General features: G+C 45.5%; 2 protein-coding genes across 2 annotated transcripts in view; one reads left to right on the plus strand and one right to left on the minus strand.

The window, feature by feature from the left end:
• Positions 1 to 1,510: 1,510 nt before the first annotated feature.
• The window catches only part of SHROOM1 (shroom family member 1), an 89,121-nt gene continuing 72,826 nt past the window's right edge, over positions 1,511 to 17,805 (minus strand). The window contains exons 5-9 of the mRNA XM_060240508.1: positions 10,013 to 10,675; positions 7,915 to 8,505; positions 5,974 to 6,124; positions 4,592 to 4,864; positions 1,511 to 2,242 (exon numbers count right to left, since the gene is read on the minus strand). Of these exons, the coding sequence (XP_060096491.1) occupies positions 1,988 to 2,242; positions 4,592 to 4,864; positions 5,974 to 6,124; positions 7,915 to 8,505; positions 10,013 to 10,675 (1,933 nt within the window). The 3' untranslated portion in view covers positions 1,511 to 1,987. The remainder of the gene's footprint in view (positions 2,243 to 4,591; positions 4,865 to 5,973; positions 6,125 to 7,914; positions 8,506 to 10,012; positions 10,676 to 17,805) is intronic.
• On the plus strand, positions 14,805 to 15,392 carry LOC132571012 (protein Tob2-like). Its single transcript, XM_060237643.1, has one exon. It carries the CDS (start codon positions 14,805 to 14,807, stop codon positions 15,390 to 15,392), a length of 588 nt encoding a protein of 195 aa, XP_060093626.1.

Here is a 17,805-nt window from a genome sequence, read left to right on the forward strand (position 1 = left end):
GGCTCAAGACAACGCTCTGCTGACCGTGGCCCAAAGCAAGGAACCAGCGGTTACAGAACCCCAGGCAGCAGCCTCAGCTCCCCAGATCGAACCTCGGTGGTCACTCAGAGAGTGGCGGCCGCCCGCTCATTTGAAAGACTATGTATCTTGAACTGGGGGGGGGGGAGGAGTGTTGTGTCTGGCGTTCGTCCTGGAAAGTACAGCACAGCGCACCTGTGGGCAGTGCCTGGAAGGGACGAACACAGCCCGCCTATGACGAACAGCAGCGGGAAGTTTAACTGACCAGGATTGGACTTGACTAGGAATGTTGTTCCAGGAAATGTATATAACAGGGGACCCGGACTCACCATGTTGTCTTTGTGATGTACTCGTTAATAAAGCATGTTGCCATCTGAACATCTTCGACTTCAGTACATTACATATTTATTTAGAGCTCCTGAAAAATCATTAAGCATGTTTAATATGGAAATAATGTTACAGAGCTTTAACCTTCAGCATTATTTTAGAACTACTTGAAGCACTTTGCAGGCTGAAGATCCCAAATTCAATCACTGGCACTTCCAGTTAAAAACTCTTGGGCTGGAAATAAAACTCTGCCTGAGATCTTGGAGAGCCACAGCAAATTGGAGTAGATACTACTGGGTATGATGGCCCACTGATCTTACTGTAAAGTAGCTTCATAGAATGTGTAAATTTAAGACATTTTTAAAAAATAAGATGCTGCCCAAACATCTCTCCTTCTAAGGCAGGGGTCCCCAACCCCCAGACTGGTATTGGTCTGTGGCCTGTTTCTAAGTGGGCCGCACAGCCGCCCTCCCTCCCACGCAGACTCACTGTCCCCCGTTTATACCACTTTAAGGCCAGGGAAGGTGCCATGAAGCGCTTTCCAGGCCGGCCTCCCCCGCCCCCTGCTGATCAGCTGATCCAATCAGTGGGGAAAACCATGGCGGCGGCGAGCAACCACTGAAACAGCCATTTTGCCGTAGTTTTCCCAGCAGATTGGATCAGTTGATTGGCGGCAGGGGGAGGTCGGTCTGGAAGGCGCTTCACCTTGAAATGGTAAAGTGGCCTTAAAGTGGTAAAAACAGGAAACGGTGAGGCTGCGTGGGGGTGGGCGGCAAGGCTGCGGGGGGCGGGGCAGAGGGGGGAAGGCGCCACGTGGGGGGGGGGGCTGCTGGCTCTGGAGCCGCGGTGGGCCAGCCAGCCCTGGGACCGGTCCCTGGGATAAAAAAGGTTGGGGGCCTCTGTTCTAAGAAATATGTTATTTCATTCACAGTAAATAAGAAACCACAAGACAGAACTATTTCCACCATCACTCCAAGAATATAATTTTCATTTAGAAGGGTTTTTTGGGGGGGGGGGAGGGGTTGCATTTTCCTATGTAGGAAAAGTTTCCTTTTAATAGCACACAGTCAGAGTCATTTTGGAAAGGAAAGAAGGACTGGTCCTTCTAGCCCCATGGAAATCCTGGTGCAGAAGAAACAGCCATGTCATGTAGACAGCTCTAAGATGAATTTAAAACTATTCAGATTTATTAGCTACTCCAAGCACTAAACTGGAACAGGAATTTCCAAAATGGCCTGCAGAGCTGTGACACAAAGTTTCTGTTCTTCTGCCTAACTCACATTCAAATGCCCACATGGTTTCTCACATCAAGCACTCTTTCTACTCACTAAGAGAAAAGTACTTTTTATGATTTTTTTAAAAAATGGGATGATGTTGACTGGCAAGAAAGTAAAAACAACACAGCAACGCAGACTGCAACGGTAATTTCAGGTTAAAATCTGCAACCTATGATTAAGGTTTTGTTTTTTCCTCAAAGAATGTGTGCCTAATCCAATTAAGCCCTTGTCAACAATGCTGCACTGAAAAATCAAGAAGTAATCAAACAAGGCCTTATTCACTTCTTAGAAATTGTTCTGTGGACACAGAGGGATTTCTGGCACAAATGGTTCATTCAGGAAAGCTAGTGGCTCATTGATGTGGATTAAGGAGGAATACTCTCCTCCAGCCTCTCCAGTTGATCTTCAAGAAACTTAATCTGCTCCTCAAGGTCCTTCTGTTCAATCAAGAGTGATGTCTTTGCCTGTACAAAGTGCCTGTAGTCCTGGAGTTGACTCTCAGTCAAGTATTTGGAAAGGATGCCTGACACCACCCTTTCTCTGCGATCTAAGTTTTCTTTCAGGTCCTTTGCATCCTCCCGCTGTCTGGACAAGAGGCTGTGCCGCTCATTCAGTGATTGCTGAGAAGAAAGAACCAATGCAGAACTTAATATGCATCACAAGAGCTAGTTTCTCTCCTTTCACATTCCTTAGTCCAAAGGTCCCCACACTTTTCGGTGCCTGCAGATACATTTAGACACAGTGTGGTGGGTATGGCCACAAACTAGTTGTTACAGGAGGCGAAGCCAGCCACAAAATGGCTGCCACAGTTTATCTTCAGTCGCACACTGAAATACTGCCAAAGCAATATTTCTAAAAATTTGCAGACAATCAGATTTCCAAAGGCCAATCAGAAGTCTTGATGGACAAAAGCCCTACCTGGCTCCACCTACTTTCTCAAAACAATTGGTGGATGCCAGGAGAGGTTCAACGGATGTCATGTTGGGGGCCCCTGCCTTAGTCACTTGCAATGATGTTTATTTTTTACTATTAAAGATTTATAAAGGCTGCAGTTAGTTCCATCTGGCCTTGAAGTTTTGATTTGTATTAAACATGTGAATTGTATTTTAACAGCAGGGCTTTAAAAAAAATAATAAGCAGGAATGCACAGGAACACAGTCCTGGCTGGCTTGGTGACAGTGGGTGTGGCCTAATATGCAAATTAGTTCTTGTTAGGCTTTTTCTACAAAAAGCCGTGTGTGAAACAATGGTGATGTCAGAGGTGTGTGGCCTAATATGCAAATGAGTTCCTGCTGGGCTTTTTCTACCAAAAAAGCCCAGTTTAACAAAAAGGAGAAATATTGTGGTCTCATCATATGAGTGTCATGAATCTGCTATGACTTATTGGTCCTTCACCATTGTGTAATCTCCCCATTTTAACTCTAGTGTAATTTAGTTCAGGTAGCCAGCTCAAGGTTGAACTCATTCCATACTTCCGAGGTCGGTAAAATGAGTACCCAGCTTGCTAGGGGTAAAAGTGTAGATGACTGGGGAAGGCATTGGCAAACCACCCCGTAAAAAGTCTGCCATGAAAACCTCATGATATAATGTCACCCCAGAGTCCTGCTTGCACAGGAGACTACCTTTACCTTTTAGTGTAATTTATGAACCCAGGAAGATACAGAAAGACAACCAGTGCAAATAGATGGGCTCTACTGAAATAGTTTCAACACAATATAAAGAAAAGGCTTACCAAAACCTTTCATGGTTACTGGGCCAGGCAGGGGCAGATTAACAAATAGGCCAAGTAGGCACTGACCTATGGCCCCCCATGCTGGTTTGCCTCTCTCTGCCTCTCCCCCAGAGCTTTGTCAAAGGGGCTTTTGCGAAGGTACCTGCAGGAGATATTAGGAGATAATTTCCAAGCCCCCCCCCCCAAGATTTCAACTGCCTGGGGCCTCCAGAGGGTTTAATCCAGCACTTGGGCCAGGTCCAGCCTGTGGACAGAGACTAAGAAACAAACTACATATAATAACAGGAGATACATGAGCAGTTTCTGAACAGCTTAGTTTAAAATGAAAAATAGCTGCAGGAGTCGATATTTTGAGCACAGGAATGGCTGAGGAGCTCAACCATTTCTGCCTTGCTGTTTATCTACTAAAACCTGTGATTCTAGCTGTTTTGATTCACTCTTGCATGGGAAATGATGAGAAGAGAAAGCAGTGGGCAGTTCTCCACTCAAAGAACGGGCTATTTCAGCTGCTTTCATGAAACAAGTTGTTCACAGGTATCTTTATCTAGCATGTCCCTAAGCAATAATTAAATCTGGGATAGGAGTGTTACAGATTCTGGTCACGAGTCCAGTTCATATATTATCAAAGATTTCAGTTTTTCACAGCTGGTAACATCATTAGGGTTTGTAGAATCTTTCGGGCTCAAGTGCCGTGTTCTACTGGAGAAAGTTTTCCTTCCATACGTTTCGTTCTCAGCTGCGGAGAACATCCTCAGTGGCGTTGCAGCCGGAGCAGGCGCTCTGACCTTCTTGGCTGCTGTGCATTGAGGTTCATAAGTTCATATATTGCTTTCAGCAGTATGAAAGATTCTATGATGCAGCTGTTAGTTCTCTGCATAGCTTGCTATCATGTTGTTGGGGGTCAGTAAGACCATCACTTCTCATACCAGTGTCACCAGTAGGATCATTATCCTTCAGATGTTAGTAGTATTGGCTTGGGACCAGCTATATTACAGCAGTTGCCATGTTGTTTAAGGTTATGTATGTACTGGGCTAAAGATACCATTGTACATAGAATTAAGACCCTTAGAACAACTTTAAACATTCACAAATAGTGAAAAATTATGGAATGTTTCAGATTCAGAGAACCATGTCTACAGAAGTCTAGACAATTAGAAAAATCACACTGCAACTTATCCTGGAAGATTTCACAGGAAGGTAAAAGATTCTAACATCACTCCTTCCTCTCACAACTTACCTTTTCTTCAGCATCTGTATTTTCATCAATTTTCTCCATGGCATTCTGAACCCGAGCAAGACGGCTAGACAGACAGAGCAGCAGGCTTACAACTTTCTCCAAATCTCCAATGAACATCATATAGCGCTCGTATTCATTGGGTTTGCAGATATCTTGCACGAGGGACTCCAGCTCTTTGCCCTGAGCAGCATGCTCCTTGGCTTCAGACTGGATAAGTTCCTTCTCATCCAACAGAACCTGCAGCTTCAACTGGATGCTGGAAATAAGTTCTTTCTGCAAAGAGAGAAGTTGTTGAGAAAATGAATTGGGCAAGATGGTGCTTGGACTATGGGCAATATGCGAGAAGCCCTGAGATGGTTACTTTTTAATATCAATCAATCAATCAATCAATCAATCAATCAACCTTTAATGGCATGTAAAAACAGGTTTAAAGAACAATGGGTTGAAAAACAGAAAATAGGTTAAAATACTGGACATCAGGATTAGAGTACATTTACATAAGATCACAGTTAAATGGGACAACAAGACTGTTCCTTGTCTTGACGAATCTTTTTGGCCCAGTACAGAAATAAGGCAGAATTTACAGTTATGTTTCTTTCAAAAGAAACTGGACCTTATCTGGATCAGCCAGACCCATCTTATTTAAAAGAATAGGATCCAAAAATCGACCACGAATACTTAGATAAAAAGGACAATACAGGAGAATCTGTGAAATGGTTTCAATAGATCCAGACTTACACGGACATAGTCTGGCCGGGTAGGGTATGTTATGATAACTACCATATAGAACTGCTGATGGCATAACATCAAATCTTGCCAATGAAAAGGCCCTACGCTGTTGAAAACTTTGCAAAGAATAGAGATAGGAAGCCTATCCTACTTTTTAATATTTGCTATGTAGAAGAGAACTATATATTACACAAGTTTTAAATAGGTAGGATGCAATTAGCTGAAAAATGATCTGGTTTCAAAGACTGGTCAACCTCTTTGTCGCAATGTCAGACTTTTAAACAAACATGGTCATTCCGTCAAAGCGAGAATTTCCATAGCCAATTTCATTTTCTGCATCTACAAAAGTCAGTATAGGCCAACACAATCTGGAGTCATGAATATGTTTTTGAACTTAAAAACTGAGGAAAACATGCATTTATTCAATTCAGAACCAATACCACATTTTACAGCAAAGTTATTATGAATGGAAATAGTAAAAACATTGAGAAACAGGGTATTAACATACCAAAATTATGTTTTAAGCAGCACTGATTTCATTTGGAGAGATCTGAGCACATAGCTTAAATCTTCCATTGAAATCAAATGGATTTAAATGTGCAAACCTTGGTTGGATCATGCCATAGCTTTTCTCTTCTCATTCATCTACCTACTTTCTTGGATATGATGTTTTCTGGGTCCTCAAGGCACTCTCTGCCACTACTCAGGATTTGGTCCATATGTGATGCGGGATCATCTGCTCTCTGTTCAAGAAAATGCCCAGTTTCATGAGAGAGATTTGAGGCACTATCACTGTTTATTTGGCTGTTGAATAGAAAATAATACGACAATATTTCACTATCAGCATGAGAAATATTTCATTAACACAGACTTTATTATTAAAAGAAAATATACTAATCAAGACTACTTTTTCTTCCCAAGAGTTTCCCCCCAAAATTGTTGAAAATACATGGCTTAACATAACACCACCCTTTTTAAATCCCTCTAAATCACCACATGTTGTGACAATGAGTTATCACACCAATTGTGTGAAGTAAGTAGTACTTCCTTTTGTAGAGAAACTAAGTCCATCACAATATCCATAAACTTATTTATATTTATTTATTTATATTTATTTATATTAGGATTTATACCCCGCCCTTCTCACCTAAGTGTCTCAGGGCGGCTTACAGCATAATAATTCAAACACTTCAGTTTAAAACATTTAAAAATACAATTAAAATACAATTAAACCATAAATTAATAAAAACAAGATAGAATAAAACCGGCGGTCTATAGATGCATTTTGTTCCATCCAAGATATTTTCATTGTCAGTTAATGTTATAGGCCTGCCGGAAGAGGGCTGTCTTACAGGCCCTGCGGAATTGCCCTAGATCCCGCAGGCCCCGCACCTCTTCCGGCAGCTGGTTCCACCAATAAGGTGCCGTTATTGAGAAGGCCCGATCCCTGGTGGATTTTAGACGGGCCTCCTTTGGCCCGGGGACTACCAACAGGTTTTGTGAACCTGAGCGTAGTACTCTCTGGGGAACGTGTGGGGAGAGACGGTCCCTAAGGTAGGCAGGTCCTAGGCCATATAGGGCTTTAAAGGTAATGACCAACACCTTGTACCGGACTTGGAATATTACTGGCAGCCAGTGCAGACCCTGGAGCCCCGGACGAATGTGCTCCCGTCTTGGGAGCCCTAATAGCAGCCGGGCAGCAGCGTTCTGCACTAACTGCAGTTTCCGGGTCCGGCACAAGGGTAGCCCCATGTAGAGGGCATTACAGTAGTCCAGCCTCGAGGTGACCGTAGCATGAATCACTGTTGCCAGGTCGTCACGTTCCAGGAAGGGGGCCAACTGCCTCGCCCGCCTAAGATGAAAAAAAGCGGACTTGGCAGTGGCTGCTATCTGAGCCTCCATCGTCAGTGAAGGCTCCAACAGCACCCCCAGGCTCTTAACCCTGCCTGACGCTGTTAGCGGAGCGCCGTCAAAAACTGGCAGGGGGATTTCCCTTCCCGGGCCGCAGCGACCCAAGCAAAGGACCTCTGTCTTCGCCGGGTTCAGCTTCAGCCCGCTTCACACCACTTGAGGAGGTAAGGAGCACATTAAAAGCAATCGGTTGGGAATCTTGTTTGTTTCAGCAGGGCTTTTACTGGGAGAGTTCCTCAGTAGAGTGTGGACCATGCATCACAAGATGTGATGGTGAAAAGTACTGTCAAGTCTCAGCTGCGTTATGGCAACCCTGTAAGGTTTTCAAGGCAAGAGACGACAGAAACGGCTTGCCATTGCCTGCCTCTGCATAGCAACTCTGGACTTAATTGTCTCTCATTCAAATAGTAATCAGGATCTTAATAATCAGGGGCTCAGCTTCCAGGATCCAATAAATTGGACTAGCCTTGACCATCTAAGTCAATGTATCATGATACATTGGCAAACATGACCAAGCTTTCTTTATTTCTGCTGGCAAAATCACATAACCAGCATTTGTACTGTCCCCTCCCAAATGTAGATATTCCATATTGCTATTGATATCATGTTGTGCAATTAATATATGCCTTTGCCCACCAAAGTCTGCTAGCAAAGCCTCCATGTATCATACTCATGCAACTTACTCATTTTCTTGAACAGACTGGTTTCTCCTCTTTATTCTCAAGGATCTGTCAGATATTGAAATATTCACAGGAAAAAGGCCTTCCATGAGATCTAAAGCAGTCTTCCTAGTAGGATGAGGCCTGAGGATGTCAGCCAGAGACTTTTCTTTGGCAGTAATCTTAACAGCAAGGTCTTCACACCTCTGGTCCTCTCGAAATTTTAACTGTTCTGTTGACAATTCAGTGTCTTGCTCTTGAAAGATATTATCATGTCCCTTTTTCCCCACTTTTGCTGATGGATGACCAGTATTTTTATCCCCTTGGCTATCCAATATAACTGTACAGTATGTTATGTCCTCCGAGCAATATCCTGCTCTTCTGTGGGTCATCTGTAACTGTTGCCAATGTGTCCTCTCTGATGCATTAGACGTTAGGGATTGATTATTTCTTTCTTTCTGCAGATGAGAATCTTTGCTAATCCTTTCTTTGAGGATAAAAGCAGAAAATTCAGGAGCTATCTCTGGACAATGTGAATTCTCAGCAGAAATATTTTCTTCACTGTTTCCATTTCTGTTTCCAAGACCAGATTCTTCTTCCTTGGGAACATAAAAGCTAGAAGAACAAACCAGGTACATACAATTACGCAGGGTTGCCATCTTTTTACCAACTCTGCTGCTATGCCTTTTGATGTCACACACAGAAATTTAACCAATAAAACATTTCCTAATAATGAAATAAGCACCGAAAGCTAGGATAATTCAAGTTTTTCCCCCCCTCCCTGGTATGCATTTCAATGGATGCACTTACAACAAAGGTATTCCATATGAAAGGAAACTTCTAATATCAGATCATACTGACACAACTCTGAGTGTACAGTACATAAACATGATTTTCCAAATAGCTTCTTTTGAAAGCCTGCCATTCATTTTCCTGCAAACTTTTTTTTTACAAGCTTGCCTTCTGAATTCCTGGCAGATATTGCAGACCTAATCAAGTAATTCTTCTCAACATATAAGAAGGCAAGCTTAGATCCTGGTAGTACTGTCATGGCTTCCCTCAAAACAAATCTGGGATTTATGGGTTTGGATCCCACTGAAGATTTCCACTAATGGAAGGGAGGTGATTTTTCCCCCTCTCTCGCTACAGACTTCTGGCACCCCTTCATGGTGTTCCTGGGGGTCCCCAAAAACAGCATTTGAGGGAGCTGGTTGAGCTTCAGCAGAGGAAGGCAAGGAACTCATGCTTCACGGATAGAAATCCTTCCATCAGCTAATAAATGTTGGTAGGGTCTAAGCATTTGTTCAGTGAAGCGGCAGAGAATTTAGTTGGAGATTCCATAGAATCATAGTGTCTGGGTCTTTTCGGAAGAGAGAATCTATAAAGGAAGCCATGACACTCAGTTTGTAGGACCTGAGCAAGGCTGTTAACCATAGGGCATCTGGAAGGCCATTAATTCATAGGGTTGCCATAAGTTGGAAGCAACTTGATGGCACTTAACACACACATACCTTAAGTCTGTACCTTAGTAAGTGTGAATTTGCTAAATAATTCAATGTACCAACTGGATCATTTAATTTCAGTCCCGTAATTTAAAAATTGGACAAAGTGTGCTTCTTTAATCAGCTTATATCAACATTGCTTACTGGTCTTCCAAAACTCAGAAATAAAAACAGCTTCTCAAGTGGTGGTGGTGGACACAGGAGATTTTATCTGTAAGCAAAATTCATAGTTCTTTGGATCTAACGCATAACTAATGGCATTCTCTTCCTTTTCTACAAAGACCTTTCCACTTTTCCAGAGCTATAGTACCTTTCAGAGCAATTTTTCAGAGCTATAGTACGTTTCTTTCGTATACAATGACACTTCTGAAAGATGACATAAGAAAGTCCTGCTTGATCACACCAGTGGTCCATTTAGTTCAGCAGCCTGTTTCACACAGTGGCCAACCAGTTGCCCTGGAAGGCATTACACCTTGCTGAGGTGCCACCCCTCCCCTCCCCATCCCCCCTAGGCTTCACAACCAAAATCTCCAGGTATTTCCCAGCCCACAGCGGGCAACCCTAACAGGCATTCAGATTATAAAAGAAAACAATCGCTCCAAAAAGAATAAAATAGTTACCTGGCATTATATTCTTTGACTTGTTTTCCTTCTATGGACGTCTGTAAAGCTGATACAGTCAAGGCAGATTCTGGTGGTGTTCTGTCCAGAATGGAATTCTTATTTTGTTTATAGGGGAAGGGAAGGCTTGAGGCCTTTTCTGAGCCATTGGAAAAGGAGTCCTTAAAAACATCATTGTCTGTCTCAGTAGGAGAATGCAGAGGCTCCACAGATACATTCTGAGACTGTGACCTACTCACATAAAGTGAGGGTACATGGGACAGGGATGGATTGCCTAGACTCATTAAAGTGTTGCTGTGTTTATTTGTACTAGGAGACTGTTCAAGTGCCTGGACCATTGAATTTAATCCCTTTAAACCTCCAACACCTTCAGGGTGTGATGGTCTGGGCAGAGGTCCAGATGTAGTCTCACAGTTTTGCAGAACAGTGTTTTGATGATTTGGCTTTTGGCTGTTTTTGTCCAGCTTCTGCCCAGAAGAAATCTGCTGGTTTTTCAGATGGTGAAGCTGATCTGTACTTTGACTCAGAGGTGATAATCTGACAATTTCTGAGCTTCCAGTTTCCTCCATAGACTTCCCTCTCCTTCCAGCTGTGTAAGTGTTTTGTTTTGAAGTCCTGAAACAGTCTGATGGGTCAGCTTCTAGTTCCTCCTTTGTTGGGGCACTGAAGTTAGTTCCAAATCATGTCAGTTTAGAAAAGTAACAACAACCCTTTCTCATTCATTACAATAACTTTCCATCATAAATCTAAAACAAGCAGAATTTTCATGCCAGCATTACTGCAGAATGGCAGTTTCATGGTTTAAGCAATGTATTCCCCTCCTCCTTTATTTTATTAGGTAAATCCGTTACAAGTGGATTGGATTAAGAGCGCTGCTGGAGAGAGGAGTTGTTTGATGCATTCAGTGCCAATTGTTTAATTGTTCAAAAGTGCTACCCTAGCTGGTTTTCTTATTAATATGTAAAAAGGATACAGGTCTCATATCTTCTAAACACCCAAATGGCTGACAAATAAGGGGTGAAACACTCCCTTTCTTTCCCTCTCTTCCACCCTTGTTCAATCAGAGGCCTCTCGCATTTTGTCCCTTTGTAGAAGAATCACAGATAATTTTGCCCTCCATAAGCAGCTGGACTATAAAGCATCTAAGGCCTGTGTGACTACATTGTTGGTTTTATTGTGTAAACTGACCAGTGATGGAAGAATATCCTCTTCCCACAAAACTAGAAACAGCAGGGAGAGGTTCAATGTCAAAAGAAGTATAAAAATGAAGATAAAACAAGGGTTTTTTTAAAGCACAACATGGAACGTGTTTGTATGTGTAAGTAGGGTGACCATAATGTCTGAAGGCCAGCCAGGGACACCTGGGGGGGGGAAAGGTAGGGGTGTGTGCGCGCGAAGCGCGCGCGCCGCCGGAAACAGGAAGTGACGTCACTTCCGGTGACGTCACTTCCGGTGATGTCATGCCACCGCCGGAAGCAGGAAGTGACACCACTTCCTGTGACATCATTTCCCCGCGTCACCTGCCGGAAACGGGAAGTGACATTGTGGTAGGACCCCCAGATTGATAGCTCCAATAATCTATAATCAACGTGTGAGCAGAAATGCAGGCTTAATAAAGGCAGACACAAGAGGCTTGTATTAGCAATGGAAAGCAGAGCTTTAAGGAAAGAGGAACTAGCTCCTCTATGCCTTAGCTTAGCTGCAGAGAACATAGTTGCACAAGGTAACCGCAAAGCACAAGCTGACCGCAGAAGCAGGAGTCAGAGTTGTTTACCAGAAGGGAAAGGAGCTGGAAAGCCCCTAAGAATATGTACCCAGTATTCTCCCCCTGCACCCCACATAGGGAGAAACCAGATAAGACCAGAAAGGCCGGATGCCCAGACCACAGTGACCTCGAGTAACACCCAGTAACAGTACTAACAAGACCGAGTCCCCTTCCGAGTCCCCTTTCCTATGACTAAATATGGGCAGAGAACACCTACTAGGAGGGTGTCACGAGGGACAAGAGAAACGGGTATCGGGCCTAGATGGGGAATGATGATGTATGTATTATATGAAAAGAGGAAGTATGTTTGAGGCTCTGAAGGCCTATAAAAGCCGTGATTTTTCTATGCTTGTTGCCCAGTCTCTCTTGAGAGTCTGGCGCCCGTGTGCAGAGGGCCCGTGCACGTTAAATAAAGAAGCTGTTTCCTGATCTTGTCTCTGGCCTCTGTGATTGCTTCAGCTGAAATTGGTAACGTATAAATAGGGTTTTTCCCGCTACATAATTTGGCGAGCCAGCCAGGAGGGGCATTTAGCCCCTTCTATTAGCCCGGCCAACCAGGGCTGGTGGCAGGGGGGATCAGAGCAGCGGTAAGGAGCTCCCAGCCCCTTTTTGGGCTGACCGTCCCTCTGTCTACCCTGTTCCTGCCTAGGTTTCAGTCGTGGCCTAAATTAGACTAGGAGAACGAGGCAACAGGAACCAGCTTCACGCCTTGGGCATGAGGTCGTGGCAGATTTAGGCCCTTGTGCCCAACGTGATAGATTTCCTCTACGTGACATAATTTGAAATTTGTAGTGAATCCCTCCATATGAGATTGTCTTAAGTCTCGGAGGAAGGCGTGCCTGATCACCACGCAGCAGCATCCAAGGACCTGCGGAACAGGGAAGGGCAGTGTCCCTTCTGACTGCAGTATTCCAACGATTGACTGCATGTGTAGATTGGTATTAGAAAAAAGGGGAAAAGTATATTTGAGGAAGTGGTTTGTCCGGACTGTGTGAAGTGTGTGTGGTGTGTGAACGAGACGATATCTGATATCGAAGTGAACGGGACGCACAAGTACTCCGTTTCCGGCCCGGGCGACCGCGGCCGGCGAGGAAAGTGCGGAAGCGAGTTGCCTAGGCTCCTATATGTGGTCACCCTCCCCTGTCTGTGTGTGTTAGTTGTCTTGTCTGTTTGAGGCAGTGGAATGGGAAATTGGGAAAGCGCCAGACCCACCAGTATTAATTGATGTGACATTGGCCAGAGGCCAAGACCAATTTCTCACCCGCCCCATTCCGCATTTGTGTCCAAAATACTTGTTTGATTAACCAGGAGAAAGTCACAATCTGGGGGACGCCCCTGGTTGTATGATTGCCTCCCTGACTGGTCTAAGTGACAGGAAAACCTGGAGCCCTCCTGGAAGGTTCCAGAAGATGGTTATTCCCTGGGTTGATATCCCTGGCGCATTAGCCCGCCACTGGCAGCATATTTTGTGTCCCCATTATCGAGTCCAGTTGTGGACTGGGACCTGTCAGACCACTACGGCCTGGCTGATTAAGCGTAACACCAAGAAGCCCAGCGGTAGTTGGAACAACCGCTGGGCACGGTGGTACTTTCTCAGGCAAGAAGCAGGAGATTGCATTCATGCCTGGGAAATCAAAAGGCGAACTGCCCGCCCCGAGACTACTCGCAGAGCAGAAGACTGGGCCCGTTTGTTGGCCAAGGACCCATTAGCTCTGGAGGAGTTTCGCTCGCGAAGTTGCCCACAGTGCTTTGACAAAAACGGTCCGCCCAATCCCTCATCCAACCCCCTTCCAGAACTCGCCTGGTGGATTAATGCTTTGGATCGAGGGTGGGACCCCCTTTGATACAAAGACGATAATTGAAAACTACTTTGGTGAGTAAATGGCATAAGTCCCTAGGCCCACCTCCCAGGGGCACTGATTCTCTGTTGGTGCGTCCCAAGACACCATAGGCACAATATTGGCTTGTGGAAAGGGGAGCATGGGAAGGCAACTGTATGGTTGCTGAAGGGTCCAATTAGATGGCCGCCTGGATGCTTGAGACTAAACCAGGCACGAGGGTGCTTCCTGAGAGAATTGGGGAGGGCCCCTTATTTGCTTGGAGGATTAAAGGCTAAACGGCCACCCCTGAAAGATTAGAGGTTGAATTGCCTCTCCAGCTTGGACCGCCACTGAGGATCTGACACAGATAGGTCGACCCTCTTTGGAAGCCTTCCAATTGGCAAAGAGTTAGAATCAGAGTCACGTTTCAGATTGTTTAGAAGTTTATATTGCCTTGCTGTGTGAAATATATCTGCGATGTTGCGTAACTGTGGCCTCGCTGAGAGAAAAACGAGAAGTGCAAATGTGGTTGAGTTAAGTTAGTAAGACTACAAAAGGGAAGTACATGTGTTTTACTCCGGGAGATTTCTGGAGACAACCCCAAAAGATGCTATTTTATTAAGGCAGACAAGCTGTGGGTTGGCTTGTGCTGTGACTATGACTGTAATACTGATACCGTGTATGGGAAAGCACCTAGGAGAACTAATTATGTCCCACTTATGGGTTAGGGTGTTTGTGGTTTGAATGATTCTGTTAATGTGTTATTTTGAATGATGTATGGCTACAAGATACCCTGTTCTTGAACTAGCATTTCAGTTTCAGGACAAGGCAAATTTAGTTAAGACACCCCCGGGAATTAAGTATTGAGGTATTGAGCAGTGTTTGTTGCTGCCCCTGGCAGGGAGCTGGGTTTAAGCCCAATGCAAAGCTCCCAGTCTTTTTGCCACCTAGACTCGTTTAGACTTCACCCTTGCCCCTTTAGTGGCTGAAAATTGAAGAATTCCAGATCTATGGTCCCTCCCTAGAGAGAAGTACTCCAGAAGCAAGTCCTCTGCCTCTGGTCAGCTTACCTTTCAGAGGAAGTCCCCATCAGCTATGTGGAAACCCCCCTCAGCCATCTGACGCCATCTGATGTCCTTTCCCCACTTCCGAGCCATGACCGAGCTCATAAGTGAAGTGATTTGAGCCTGGTTGTTGAAAACGGAGTATGCGTCCTGAGATCAAGGCTGCTCTGCATTTCATCACCTTCCACCTGTATAACAAGCTCCCCCGGAGACGGGTTGACCAGTTTGGAGAAGAGCTAGGACAGCTGCTACAGAAGAAATATGAGGGCCACTGGTACCCAGAGAAGCCTTTGCAGGGTTCAGGCTATCGTTGTGTGCACCTTGGGGAGATAATAGATCCTATAGTGCAACTGGCAGCCAAGAGAAGTGGATTGACTGTAGAGGATGTGCAGGCCAGTATCCCTGCAGAGTTGACTATGTGGATTGACCCATTTGAAGTTTCCTACCAATTTGGGGAAGAAGGGCCAATCGAGACTGTGTACCTGAAGGACAGTAGGGGTTGCAGCATAGCAGACAAGAGAAGCAGAAGTGGGCTCAACCCTGAAGCCCAGGCGTTTGTCCCCACTAGAAGTCAGAATACCGTTTTGTCCAGCCCTCCACCTCCATCTTTTGGCCAGTCTCTTAGTCCGACCTTTACCGCCGTGACTTTTGCAGCTACCAGGTTTGGCTCCACTAAAGTGAAGAAAAGCCACAGAAAGTTGAGTTGGGGCATTGTTCACCCAGCAAAATAAGAGGTTGGGAAGCAAGAGCTCGCCTAAGTGAGGCAGGCTGCCAGGACACTTATTTGGACAGGCTTTCACTTTTTACCTTTTTCTAAGGCGTCAACGGCCTGGGAGAATGGCGGAGAAAGTGTCACCAGCCCCTCCACCGGGAGTCGTGCAAGAACCCCAGGCTGAGGTCTGCTCTGATGGGAATCATGAGCCAGAAGAAGATGGTTCCCAGACAGCAATCCCTCGTAGGGGCCGACCCAAGAAGGCAAGGGCTCCAACCAAGAATGAGTCCAAGAAGAAGAAGCAGGCTGTGAGAGCCTTCAGCAATTACAAAGGTACATACAACCTTGAGATCAAGGGGTGGGACCGGTTTATGATGTTCAAGAAGTTGAATGATGCCCTGGAGTTCCGAGATGCCCAGGAAAACCTCGCAACAAGAAAGGAGGCCCATGGTGAAGGCGGAGAACCTCAGGATGGACTAGAACAAGTGGGTCTCCGATCCCAAGGCCCACCAAGAAGTATGCAACCACCCCTGTTACGCGACGGGCGTGCCTGGCACCACGGAATTGGCCACCGCATGAATTTCTACCCCGATGAGTGTCCAGCCATCCCTCCCCAGGTTCGGGAGAGAGGGAGAGGAAGAGGCCGAAGCAGAGTGCTCGACCCCCACTGGCAGATGATGAACGCACCTAGGGTCATGAGAGTAGCCACAGGATGGTATCTCGCCCCCTACAGGTGGGGTCCTGCAGCTTGGAACGAGGTCTCAGACCTAAAGACTGTAGCCGAAATTGCACCAGAGAGAGATGGCCATGAAAACACCGAGGGCCCGGAAGAAGCAGCTGGCCTGGTCCCAGAACAAGATGTGCACCCGCAGGAGCCTCTTCAGGTGAAAGAAGAGACCCTCCTGAAGGAAGAGAGCCCAGAAGGAAGCCTGGAAGAAAATCCCAGTTGCTGAATTTTGTGTGCAGTCGCAAAGGGGGGACCCTCTGAAGTGACTTTGAAGTGATTTTGATTTATTTGAGTTTTGATGTTTGCAGCCATTCTCTTCCTTTGCTCTGTGTAGAAGATTTGTTCGTCTATGAAGCAAATGTTCGAGTAGCCCAAGAAGAAGAAGGTAGGATAATCCCTGGGAAAGTTGAGGGATTATGATGTGTCACAAGCTGGTTTTGGCCTGACACATTGCCTAGTGCCTTGTTTATACTGAAATGCTTAGCAGAAGTAAATAGGCCTAAAAGATTAAATTCTCTAGGTTCTGTCTATGAGAAGCCTTTAGTGAAAGCGAATGAAGGGAATGCTATATGTTATGATGGAAAATAGGCTTGCCTTGAGCTTTGTATTGTTTTTTGACTATGCAATCTAATCAGAGTTTTTCTAGATAGGCTTTTCAGATGCCGTTCGCCCCCGAATCTGGTTGTTTGAAGGCCAACCTCTGAGTACCACTTACCGGAAATAGTGGAGCTCACAGGCAGCCCCCTCTGGACCCTTGCCTACCGGCAACGGCTGGGTTCACAGGGTTCATCCCCTCTGAGCTCCACCTACCGGTAACGGTGGAGTGCACAGGGAAGAAGATCCCGTCGTCGCAGCAGAAGAACTGAAGATTCTGTATTTGAAGTATTGTATTGTTTGTAGGATCTAAGTCCTCTGTTGTACCCTACGCAGGCATAGTCTTCATGGTGATATTCATCTTAGGGTTTTTAGTAGCTTTGTCTTTTGTTCTCCTCTTTTGCATTCGCAAGCTGCGCCAGAGAGAGTTAACAGCTTGGGTTTCTAGCAGTAACTGATCATAAGTGTTAAATGGGTTTAATAGCTCCTCTAGATTACGGTTTCATCATACCAGTCAGCGCAGGGGCTATTGGGACCATATCTTTCTTGATATCTTTCTGCTGTTCTCTGTGGTGCCTGGAGCGTAAAAGGAAGAAAAAGCTCAGGCAGAGAGTGATAAACATCAGGGAAATGTTGCCCGCTATAGGCGTGAGTGCATTGATCTTCTAGATGCAAGCCCCCCGTGAATTGGAGAATGCAGGCCATGGCCTCGAGCTCCCAAAGGAGTGTGACAATGCACATACCCGACCCCTGCCAGGAACACCGAGCAGCCTCCGCAGGTGCCCTGAAGTTCCAAGCAGCAAACCAGACGTCCCCGTCCGGTACGTCACCTTCGGTGTCGACCTCGACCCCTAATACGCCCCAGAGCATGGGTCCCTCTGGCACCCGAAAGGTATTTTCCCCTCTTCCATGAGAAGACCCCGACTCATCCTTTTTCATGGACCGATCAAATATGTGTCAGAAATAGCCAACCTTTCCCAATGCTGGCTTTGCGCCCACACCCATGCGGCAGGGGGAGCACTGGCCTGGGATCCCCTCCATGGCCCAGAATTGTTCAGTGACAGGAATTCAAAATTACACCTTGCAATTGGGCACTCGAGGCATAATATGG

Source organism: Heteronotia binoei, chromosome 5 (assembly GCF_032191835.1).
Source record: "Heteronotia binoei isolate CCM8104 ecotype False Entrance Well chromosome 5, APGP_CSIRO_Hbin_v1, whole genome shotgun sequence".
Taxonomy (NCBI): Eukaryota; Metazoa; Chordata; class Lepidosauria; order Squamata; family Gekkonidae; genus Heteronotia; species Heteronotia binoei.